This window comes from Diabrotica undecimpunctata, chromosome 9, assembly GCF_040954645.1.
Source record: "Diabrotica undecimpunctata isolate CICGRU chromosome 9, icDiaUnde3, whole genome shotgun sequence".
NCBI lineage: Eukaryota > Metazoa > Arthropoda > Insecta > Coleoptera > Chrysomelidae > Diabrotica > Diabrotica undecimpunctata.
The window spans coordinates 30,498,941-30,511,787 of NC_092811.1; the positions used below are offsets into that span (position 1 = coordinate 30,498,941).

Genomic DNA, 12,847 nt, shown 5'->3' on the forward strand with positions numbered 1-12,847 from the left:
TTTTTCATAATTTTCGTGCTTATAATAATTTAGCGTGAAGAAAGTTTGTAAAATCTATAAGTATATTAACTTTAACTATAATATCATGTACGAGTCAAGAAGCGAAAAAGGGAAGTAACAGCCCGTTCACAAAATACGAATTTGAATTTTTATTTGAATCGATAAAAATGTCGAACTGCTGAGTGGCACATAGTTTTAAATAGACGCGTTCAGAGGATTTGTTAGAATAACGCGCTCTGAAATTGTAGCACATACTTACGTCCTTTATAATATGATTAATATGTCGGTGAAAACCATGGTTCCTAGACTTACAACGGTTGCTTACTCGAACTAACCAATGAACATTAAACCCGCAAATACGTCACGAGAGTACAATAATTTGAATCGTAACATAGTTAATCGGCGTTTTTATGTATGGAAAATAGTAGAGTTATGAAATAAATATTTTTAGTGGATTATAATACCTAATTATGGAAAACTGTTGATATGTAGGTAGCTTGGTACATACCTACTTAAAATTAATCAGAACCGGTTGTTCACGTTTATCCAACGGTTAATGCAGGATTTAAATCTAGGACTTCAATCTCCATTTACACTGAAAATTTGTCGCGTATACTGAATTTCCATAAATACTGGATTAATTATTGAACGAATTACCGGCCCTTAGAGGTCAGCCAGGATTATACGAATTAGAATTATTAGTATAATTTAATGTAAGAGTTTAAATAATAGGTAATAAATTTTAATTGGTAAAAAACGTAACTAGCTCATTGTATTTTCAATAGATATAAATATACATTACATGATTATTTTTTTCATTTTTTAAATATTTTTCCTTGATTGATCATTAATGTCTTCATATTGTTTTCTTTTGGCACTGGTAACCTGGCTTTTGAAGCATTTATTAAAATACTTGATCCGCATGAATATTCTTTGTCTGCAGTACGTTTTTACGAGACAAAGGGATATATCCGAACAATGACTGGAAACATACTCTGTAGTTCGATGTATATTTTTCTTACCCCGACTTAGGTTTTCACCATGAAAATTTTGGAAATATTTTTCCATCGTCATTACTTGGTTTACCCATTCCGATGATGTATTTATTAGTCCACCAAATGATAAATGTTGTACTCAGGATGGTACAAAATAATTGTGAACATTTATATTTTGTACCTCATAGGTATGTCTTCCTAAATTTGGGAATTGATTTTTATATTTAAATGCTATGAAATCAGCAATATATATCAACCCACCTGTTTCGGTTTCTTTTGTTACATTAGCTATTTGTGACACGTCTGAAGTACTGCTACTTTCACTTTGCAGATCCACGAACATAGTATCTACGTACACTTGTGGGTACTTCAGGTGGCAACATATTTATCTTTGCTTGTTGAAAAGCTTTTGCAACGATATATTCATCTTTTTCTTGATTACCATAATGAGAAACTTTAGTGGTTCTTTGCACCATACCTGGATTTTTTCCTAGTATTATCATTCGTACTCTGTAAAGGGTATGGATTAGAGGTGACAGATGGTCATGTAATCCACCCGTTGTTCTCAACTAAAAATACAAAATAATTAAACGTATGCTTAAAATAGGTAACAAATTATTTTTTACCTATGAGAAAAAGTTTTCCAGACAATTTTGGTTTAATTTGTGTGTTAATAAATAAGAAATTTTGTAGGGGAGAGTCACCCAAGTTGGGACAGTTTTTTTTATAACAAATACTTGAAAATCTATAGATATTAAAAAAAAGTTGAGGTAATAAAATGAAACTTTATTCTAATTATTAACACATTTTAGATATAAACTAAATAAAAAATAAAAAATATGCTTCGTTTTTTGTTATTAAAAAAAAAAGTGTGAATGTCCCATCATGAGAAACCGGAATCCTAAGATGGTCCGTTGGGTTTCTCAAAAAGGGACATTACTCTATACAACTTCCAGAAATAAAATAGAGATCGTCCATTACTCCACAAGACTCATGAGCCCAATTTGAACATATTTTGCAGTTGTACCAGTCTTCACTACTCTCTGCGTACTTCTTTCCACATACAATGCAGTTTGAATCATCTTTAGTTGAAGTGACGACTGTCACTATTGCTAATATTTGCATTTCGAGCGCTGTGGTCCATAACTACAGTTCGTTTCACAGATTTAACCTTTTTAGTAGGGATTGTGGATTGCAACGTCTCTAATTCATTTTTATACGGCGATTCTGTGAGTATCGTGGATTTCAGAGAATGTCTAGAAGAAGTCTTACCTTTCTTTTTCTGTGCCTTTGGTAGCGGACTAATATCAGTCACTTTTACCTTGGATGTCGGAAATTGGATAGGAATGATTTGGCTTCTCTGTATCGGTCGGTTATCTTCGGAATCGCCATCTTTAGGTGAACTTAAAACAGACTGTTTTGAGGTTGAAGGAATCGGATTATCATACATTTCAACTTGATTTACGCCTTCGGTATGAGCCATCATTACGGGTAATTTATTGACCTGTGATGTAGTTTCATTGTCCACTGATTGTTCCGTCGTTTTAGAGGGAGCGAATTCGTAGTCTTGAAATACGTCTTCGTTAAAAGGCCAAATTCCGGTTACTCGGAATCCATTTGTCGCTATCTGTACAGAAGATGCCTTTGAGAATGCTTCTGCAACAGCCCCTGAGATTTGATATATTCCAAATGTACGACCACAATGATTTTTTAGCCATCTACAAATCATAATAAGTCATAAATGATTTAAAATACGAAACATCTAGGGGTTGCATTTTATGCGTACAGTGTGGTGGCAGGCATAATAAAATAATACCATTCTCGCGACAGAAGTTTATAACGTCTAAACTTTTTATATGTGAACAATGGCCGTCCAAAATAATAAGAATTTTGCACTCCTTCGAAGGTCTGGTTTGTGGTGCAAAATATTTTATGAATTTTAAAAAAACATCACGATCCATCCATCCTTTGTCCTGTGGAAATGCCAGACTACCGTTAGGTGTATTGTCCATCAGCTCTGGTTTCATTTTCTTTCTGGGAAATATAAAAGCAGACGCAAGAAAATTGCCACTTGCACTCATAGCAGCTACTATAGTGACATTAACTCCTCATTCGGCACTTGTTAAACCCCACACTTGCTTTTTACCCCTCTGATCAAGAACTTTAGATAATTTTTGGACGGTGGTCACTCCGGTCTCATCAATATTCCAGATTCTATCTGGAGTGAGGTGATGTTTATTATAAATACTTTCCAGGTTGTTGAAAAAACTTTGGACTGCATTCTTGTTGAATCCTGTAGCTCTAGCGTATGAGGTTGCTTCTGGTTTTCTCAGAGAAATATTTCTATGTCGACTCAAAAACCCATAAACCCACTTTTTAGAGGCCATTCGAGTATCTTTATTAAAATTGTTAGCAATATTATTGGCTTGGGCAAAGTCAAATGCCAGACAACGAAGTTCTTTATAAGTGATTCCAAAAAATCGCTTTTCCATTTCAAGAATATGATCTAAAATTTCGTGTTCCTGTTCAACTGAGAATATTTGCCTAAACCGACCAAGATATTTGTCATTTTCGGTCACGATTTTATTTTTGTTTGTAACTCGTCTTTGAAGAGTACTTTTAGGAATATTATATCTGTCAGCAGCTTCTCGAAGCGATAGTTCGTTATTCCGAACTTTTTGTACAGCTAGAATCATATTTTGAACGGACCAGTTTCCACGATCAGTTTTTCTTTTGTAATAGGAATTTGGATTTTTATTTGGCATCTGTAAAAGAAAAATATATCAGTGCCACTTACGAGATAGAGTTCACTGAATAAAACATTTTTTAATGACACATTATCTTTACTTAGCTATAATCAAGGTTAGAATATTATGACCTCCTTGGGTATAATCTAATTACTGAACCCCTACTTATAAATGTTTTTAGAATGAATTACCGTTATATGTAAGAATTTATGAGTAATTAATGATTTAATTAGTTAAAAGTAGGCAGGTATAAGAAGAATATCTGTAGCCATATTTTAGTTCCTAAGATGGGACGTCCCGACTTAGGAAGTTTAACTTTGTCCCATCTTAAGAGATTTGCACCCATTTTGTAAAAATCTTAACCGATATTAAACAAAAGCTTTAGTGGCAAATACTTTACAGTGAAATGCAATGACTATAAACTCTGTTATTGACTAATATCGTTAAGTTTCACAGATACTTACCATTAACGCTATATTCACTATAATGTTGTACGTAAATAAATTTAAAAAAATATGTAAACATTAACAACTTGTTCTGACGAACGCTACCGGTATGCTAGCCTCGTGTCGTTTACGTGACAATACGACTGAATGGCGAGCTTTCATTCTTCCAGTGCAGGTGATGCCACTTGTTACAGATTTTCTAGAATTGCTAGTGTCCCTACTTGGGAACCGTCCCGTCTTAGGTAACTCTGCCCTATTTCTCTTTCAATTCAGTAAATAACGACTGAATAGATTTGGAAGTTGTTATAATGCCCATTTGGAAAATTTGTATGGATTTTTTCCAATGCAAACCATTTTAGTAACAGTAGGTACCAATTACTAGAGCCAATAACCTATTTTGTCCTTCCAAAATTTCCATTCTATAAGGTCGTTTAAATGTAGTTGCATCTGGCTGCATTTTGAAAATAATGTTTCAAGGCTGTTGCAGTTGTGTAAGCTAGTAATTCTGCAGCAAGTGCAACGTTTTGTCTCCGCATTTTTTTCCCTTTAAATGATCTGAAGTCAGTTTATATATGGAACTTATTTCTGTTGTTGCAGCTTCAATTAGTTCTTTTAACAAATCTTTTTTCAATACACTTCCATCTTCAAGTTCAAATTCTGTGTCGATTAACCAGTTTATTGTTAACTTGTTAGGAGATGGGGGGCATCAAACATGTAGATATTTGCTTTTGTGACTGGATGTGTAAAATGTGTGATGTTAACTGAAATATTCAATTTTTTTCAAAGTCATTGATTGCCTCCCCCGCAATTAGACACACATGCAACTACATTATATTTTACATTGTGCAACTCAGTAATTATGGTATACAAAATATTGTCAGTCATACTTGTATCAAAGCAAATGTAGACTGGTTGCTTCCATTAATCAAAAAGTCCTCTTACCATCACTACTTGCATGTACCTATGAGAGCCAATACCACTTCATGCTCATTTTGGTTATATTCATACTGGGCACAGACTTTCATTTCATCATATGACAAGACGGTTACTCTTTGTAGTTTATTATTTCTTTGTGTTTTCTGTTTATGTTCTCATTTCTTTTTTTTTCTTTTCTTTTGCTTTTGAATGTGGTTTCTAGTAGATAGTGGTCACTACCAATTTCATAACTCCTTTTCACCTTTACGTCTCTTATCCAGTTCTTTCTACGTTCTAGTACAGTCTATAATTGATTGTTCGTCTCTTGATTTGACTTCTCTTGTGATCTTGTGTATCCTTTTATGTTGGAAGTGTGTGTTCATAATCACCAGGTTATTGTCTAGACAGAATTCGAGTAGTAATTTTTCATTTTTGTTTATTTTTTCCTCCCCATAAAGTCCGATGACATTGTTCCATTTTTCTGCTTCTTTCCCCACTCTACTGTTCATGTCTCCTGTGATCACAATTTTCTCTGTACGATCATTTATCACTTCTTGTAATTTGTCCCAGAACTCATTCTTTTCGTTTTTTGTTGCGTCTTCATCTGGTCTATAGCATATGATTAGGTTTGTATTGGTTTCCTCTGTATCCATATCTATGTCTACTCTTAGTATACGTTCGTTGTAATATATCCAATTTTTTACTTTGTTGATACTGTCCTTCTTTATCATGCACGCTACTCCTGCCTGAGCTCTCTTCGTTTCTTCCTCCTTCTAAGACCTAATCCCTTTTGGGATGTGGTGACACCATCAGGCCTTTACAGTTTTTTCACGATTTCTCTCCATCCTTCTCTGTCCTGGGCTAGTTGTTCGGCTTCATGTAACCCTTGGTTAATCAGTATTTTTGTTTGATCTACCCAACGGCTTGGAGATCTTCACCTAGGTCTCTTTCCTTCAACTCTACCCTCGACTATCAGTTTTTCCATTGAATCTGTTCTTCTGGCAATGTTTCCAAAATACTGCAAATATCTCTGTTGTATTTGTTTAAGCAATGTATCCTTTACTTTGTAGCTGAAGTTGTTCTAGTTAAGTTCTCTCTTAAGTTTATTTTTATCCGATTTCTTTAAGGTTCACGTTTCGGATGCATATGTCGCTATGGGAAAAATGAGCGCCCTTACCAGCCTTAGTTTTGTGTGTATTGTTATGCTAGAATTTTTCCAAATTGCTACCAGTTTCATTATAGCTGTTCTAGCAATAGTCAACCTTCTACGTATCTCTCTGTCACACCCTCCGTCATTTGTTATTAGGGACCCCAGGTATATGAAACTATTTACTACTTCAAAGCCCCCAATTTCTTTAATGTGTTGAAAATTATTCCGAGCTCTGTCTACTGTTATGATCTTTGTCTTACTCCTATTTAGCTGTATTCCATATGTTTTGCTTTTTTCCTCCAGAAGTCTCATTATGTCTTCCATTTCTTCTTGATTTGCCGCGATTATTAAAGTGTCATCTGCATATCTCAAGTTATTGATTTTTTGACCTCCTACTGATATTACGCCCTTCCATCCGTCTAGTACCTTTCGCATAATGTGTTGCCTGTAGATATTAAGCAGAGTTGGTGAGATTATGCATCCCTGCCTATGTTCTGAAATGATCGGAATGGCTGTTGTTTATTTTTACTGTGCACTTATTATTTTCATATAGACTTCTGATTAGTTGAATTAAGTGGTGGGGTGTTCCCATTTCCGCTAGTATGAACCATAGCTGCTGCTATTTAACTTTATCGAAGGCCTTTGTGTAATCCACAAAGCACATAAGCATAGGAGTATTGAATTCACGAGTTTTTTCGATTAGCTGTCTGACATTAAGAATGTGTTCTCTTGTGCCTTTTCCTGGGACAAATCCCGATTGTTCTTCTGATATCTGAGGCAATAGAAAAGCTTTTAGTCTTTCATGTATTACATGAAGTAGAACCTTGCTTGCATGGGATATTAGGGTTACCGTTCTGTAGTTGCTGCAATCTAGCGGAGTTCCTTTTTTGAATATAGGGATGAAAGTGGATGTTGTCCAGTCGTTCAGCCAATCTCCGGTTTCCCAAATCTTTTTGCAGATCATATGCATAACATTTACTCCGACATCTCCAGTCTCTTTTAAAACTTCTGCGGTGATCTGGTCTGCGCCAGGAGATTTTCTATTTTTCAACTTTTTGATTGCTTTTTCTACTTCTGAGTTTAGAATGTTTGGTTCTCTCTCTGCAGTGAACTCATCGTGATTTGCATTCTGGGGATCAACTGCATATAGACTTTGACAATATTTTCTCCATACCTCCGCAATCCCTTTCTTGTCATTTATAATATGTTGGTTTTGATCCATTATTGTTTGTGTGATTGGTTTACATTCCCTGGATAGATATCGGACTTTGTTATATAGCTCATGGGATTCATACCGGTTTGCATGTCTCTCTAGTTCTTCGCATTCTTCATTTATGTTTATTTTTATCATCCCTACATGCTCTTTTAATTTCTCTATTTAACCTTGCTAATTCGTTTTTGTAGCTGTCGTTTTGATATATGAGAGATTTGATTCTCCTTCGCTCTTCGAGAAGTTGCAGCGTTCTGCCTGTCATCCAGTGATTTCTTTTGATGATCTTTTTTTTGGTTCTGTTTCTTTCTACAGAGGTTTCTATGGTATTTCTAAAATCTTTCCACATTTCTTCTGGGTTGTCTTGTGTGTTCAACATACTAGTTTCCTTTAATGCATCTCTAAATGTTTTCGGATTTGAAATCTCCAGCCTGTTTTGATTTTGGTGCGGCATTGTTCTTTTTAGCTTCATCTTGAAGCAAGCCCATAACAATTTATGATCGGATCCACATTCAGCTCTTGGTCTAGTTTTTACGTTTGTAAAACATGTCTTCCATCTGGTTCTAATCAATATGTAATCGATTTGGTTCTTGTATTCTCCATTTGCACTGGTCCACGTCGATAAACGACGGGCATGATGTTTGAACATTGTGTTTACAATGGCCAAATGGTTTAACTATTTGACAAGATATAGGCTTGAATATAGCTACAATATCCAAGTCGCAGAGGCGTGATGATAATTTGTAATCTACTTCTAGCAGTAGATTTACTTAAAAAGATATCACTTTTGATGTTTCCAAAATTGAAACTCAAATCCTGGTAATTTCGATTTAACGTAATTAACACATTATTTCTAAAAAAAAAATTAGCGACATTCCAATACTCCGTTTCTAATGCAGCATTACAGTTAGCGTAAGGCGCAATAGTATCTGCTTGTTCATTCACTTCGATGAGTATATTAACTGCTAACTGCAAAAATGGGACTGACCTGGCCATGCTTTGCTGTGGTTTGATTATTATATAACTGTTTGGAAAAGTATTTAGTATTTACTTACATATAAACACGGCAAAAACGATGAAAGTCAATTTTTATGGTAAAAGGGAATATTGTACCAAAAAACTACTTGTAAAGTAAAGTTCGTGTAACCTTCTGACTAAGGTCTAGTGATAGGGTTTTCAGGTCGCGCAAGCGCCCCTAATATGACTTAATGACTACTTTCGTAGCCGAGACCGACGGCTTTACGTGCCCTTAGAAGCAAGGTGGCAGCTCAGTTAAATTAGAAATTGAAAATTTTGTCGTTGTCGGGCTTTGAACCTGGACACTCCAGCTTGTTAGGCCAGTAACACAGCCACTGAGCTACGGCTGCCACAAAAAAACCTACTTGTAAAAAGTAGATTCGAATCGCCTGGGCTACTTGGCAGCATTATTCATTTATGTTTATTTTTATCATCCCTACATGCTCTTTTAATTTCTCTATTTAACCTTGCTAATTCGTTTTTGTTGCTGTCGTTTTGATATATGAGAGATTTGATTCTCCTTCGCTCTTCGAGAAGTTGCAGCGTTTTGTCTGTCATCCAGTGATTTCTTTTGATGATCTTTTTTCGGTTCTGGTTCTTTCTACAGAGGTTTCTATGGCATTTCTGAAATCTTTCCACATTTCTTCTGGGTTGTCTTGTGTGTTCAACATATTAGTTTCCTTTAATGCATCTCTAAATGTTTTCGGATTTGAAATCTCCAGCCTGTTTTGATTTTGGTGCGGCATTGTTCTTTTTAGCTTCATCTTGAAGCAAGCCCATAACAATTTATGATCGGATCCACATTCAGTTCTTGGTCTAGTTTTTACGTTTGTGAAACATGTCTTCCATCTGTTTCTAATCAATATGTAGTCGATTTGGTTCTTGTATTCTCCATTTGGAGAATACAAAGAGAATACTATATTTAAGAAAGGAGATAGAAAACGATGCGAAAACTACAGAGGAATAAGCGTAATATCATCAATAGGAAGATTATATGGGAAGATACTGCGAGAAAAGATAGAGCAAGCGATAAAAGGCAAAATCGGGGAGGATCAGGCAGGCTTCACGGCAGGAAGATCATGCATAGACCACATATACACACTGGAACAACTGTTGGAAAAGAAAAAAGCAAAAAATAGAGATATACACTTGGCATTTGTGGATTTGAGAAAGGCGTATGACTCTGTACCAAGGTCAGAACTATGGGAGGCAATGTACAAATTAGAAATACAGACGGAACTCATAGAAGCTACAAAAGCTCTGTATAAAGAAAATAAAGTGTCCATTAAAATGGGAACAAGAATCATAGGGGACTTCACCACCACAAAAGGGCTCCTGCAGGGTTGTTCCACATCTCCAACCCTATTCAAAATATACTTAGAGAAAGCCTTGACTACATGGAAAAGAAAATGCGAAGGCATGGGAGTACCGGTACGGAACGAATACCTATATACGTTAAGTTTTGCAGACGATCAAGTAGTGATTGCACAAGACCAAGACGACCTCAGCTACATGATGAAGAAACTACAAGAAGAATATACCAAGGCTGGCCTAGATATTAACCTCACGAAAACAGAGTACCTATCTACAAGTGAAGAAGACATAGAAGATCTACAGATTGATGACAACGTAACAATCAAAGGAAAGGATAAATTCAAATATCTGGGGTTTATAATCACGAAAAAGGCAACAACAGAGGAAGAAATTACACAAAGATTAGGACAAACAAGATCAGCAATCCGACAACTTAACTCAGTATGGTGGGATAGACACCTAAATATGAAGACAAAAACGCATATTTATAAAACATTAGTGCGAAGTATTATGACATATGGGGCCGAAAATTGGATCATAAACAAGAAAAACAGCAGTAAGATAATAGCAACAGAGATGGAATGCCTGCGAAGATGCTGCAGAGTAACAAGAATGGATAGGAGAAGTAATGACGAAATAAAGCAGAGAACATCAATAGAAACAGACATACTAACATATATAGAACAAAAAAGACTAAAGTGATATGGACATGTAAGAAGAGCTAGCGACAGCAGATGGATAAAGAGAATAACCGAATGGAGCCCCATAGGAAGGAGGAAAAGAGGACGACCCCGAAAATCCTGGAGGAACGAAGTAGACGACGCCATGAGTAAGAGAGGACTAAACGATGGAGAATGGAACAACAGAGAGAGATGGAAACGGTTGAGCGAGGGAAGGCAGTGAATACTGTAGAATCCCTAAATATATATATATTCTCCATTTGGGCTGGTTCACGTCGATAAACGACGAGCATGATGTTTGAACATTGTGTTTACAATGGCCAAACTGTTTTCGATTGTGTCTTCAATAACGGAGTATACGTCTTCCACTTCATTGTCTAACGCGTCTGAGGTTGGCATATAGACTTGAAGAATGTGCAATTTGTTTGGTGATGCTAGTAAGGTTATTTTTATAAGTCTATCATTTATCGGTTGGTGATCATACACGTATTGTGAACCTTTTTTAGTCACCATAATTGCAACACCATTTCTTCCTGTGTTATTTGCTCCCGATATGTATACAACATGATCTGGTCCAATGGGTCTCCGAAAGTCCGCATATTTCTATATCCTCTCTTTCGACTTCTCTTTGTAGTATATGCAGTTTGCCTGGTTGTAATAATCCTCGAACATTCCCGGTTGCTATTCCCATCGCTTTTCTTAACTGAAAACTCCACTGTATATTAGTAACATTCCGTTTTCTAATATTATTGATCCTCTTCATTTGTCTCTGTTATAGCTACTATTTCAATGTTCTTATCTCTAACTTCTTCCCCCAGTTCTATTTCCATCCCATTTATACCTCTTACATTCCATGATGCCTTTTTCAAAATGGTTTTGTTCTTTTCTGTCTTTAAGTTGTACTTCAATTTGTTTTTCCTTCCGTTTGTGTTATTATCTTTAAGTCTGCTCACGTCCCTGTTCTGTGCCTGTTTTGTTTCTCGGTCCGTTATTGTCCTAATTTCTTTTAGTTCCTCAATCATATTACCCATTGTATTTTTTATATCTTCCACGTCCTTGTTTTTCTTTTTATTATCGCTTGATAATTGGCTCATCAGACCGACACTAGGACGACGTCAGATGATATCATTAATGGGAAAAGACAAAAAGGAAATCACAACTAGAGAAAACATACTGACACGAATAGAAGAATTTTACACAGAACTTTACAGAACACATCAACAAGATGATGAGATGAGACCAGCACGGAAATTAATAAAAAATGTTGGATCAGAAATAATGCCAAAAGTAACAATTTCAGAGGTAACTACAGCATTGGAAAACATGAAGAGAAATAAAGCTGCAGGAGAAGATAGTATTACCACAGATATGATATTAGAAGGAGGTAAGGAGCTAATTGCAATTGTAACTAAGTATGTGGACAGTTTTTTACATCAGGGCAAAGTCCCTAAGAGCTGGAACAACTCTAAAGTAATCTTATTACACAAGAAAGTTGATAGTCGAAAATTGGAAAACTACATACCCATCAGCCTACTGTCACACCTGTTTAAAATACTCACCAAAGTCATAACTACTCGACTAACAAGGAAATTAGACGAATACCAACCATATGAACAGGCAGGTTTTAGAAAAGGCTATTCAACTTCCGATCACCTGTTAACCACAAAAATATTAATAGAAAAATGTAACGAATACAAGTTTCCAGTTTTCCTAGCATTTGTAGACAACGAAAAAGCTTTCGATACCATAGAACACACGGCCGTAATAAACGCAATGCAAAATTGTAGAATAGACAGCAGATATATTAACTTAATAAAAGAAACTATGAACCAAGCTACAGCTACATACTACCTAAATGAAAATGAACATACGAACCCTGTACCATTAAACAGGGGAGTCAAACAGGGAGATACTTTATCATCCAAACTGTTCACCTTAGTTTTGGAGGACGTTTTTAAAAACCTAAATTGGAAATATAAGGGAATAAACACCAATGGCCGCTACCTCAGTAATCTACGACTTGCAGATGACATATTCCTGATAGCTACTGACCTACAAGAAATGCAAACCACGCTTTTAGATCTACATACCGAATCTTCTAAAATAGGACTGAAAATGAATTTAAACAAAACAAAAGTCATGCACTCCGAAGACACCGTGACAATAATAAACGATAAAGTTATAGAAAAAGTTGAAGAATATATATACTTAGGACAAAAAATAATACTAAATAGGGAAATTCAAACTGAAGAAATAAAAAGAAGAAGAAAGTTAGCTTGGCAGCATTCGGTAAACTGAACTATATACTCAGAAATCAACAAATTCAATTACATCTTAGATCTAAAGTTTTTGATGCATGCATTATTCCGATAT

At 35.6% G+C, this 12,847-nt stretch overlaps 1 protein-coding gene across 1 annotated transcript; it reads right to left on the minus strand.

Annotated features, from left to right (window-relative positions):
* Window positions 1–3,103: 3,103 nt before the first annotated feature.
* On the minus strand, window positions 3,104–3,691 carry LOC140450505 (uncharacterized). Its single transcript, XM_072544159.1, has one exon. The coding sequence runs from the start codon at window positions 3,689–3,691 to the stop codon at window positions 3,104–3,106; it is 588 nt and encodes a 195-aa protein (XP_072400260.1).
* Between the last annotated feature and the right edge of the window lie 9,156 nt (window positions 3,692–12,847).

Coding starts and splice junctions, on each gene's coding strand:
- LOC140450505 (XM_072544159.1), bottom strand. CDS start 3,691: ATGATTCTAGCTGTACAAAAAGTTCGGAATAACGAACTATCGCTTCGA.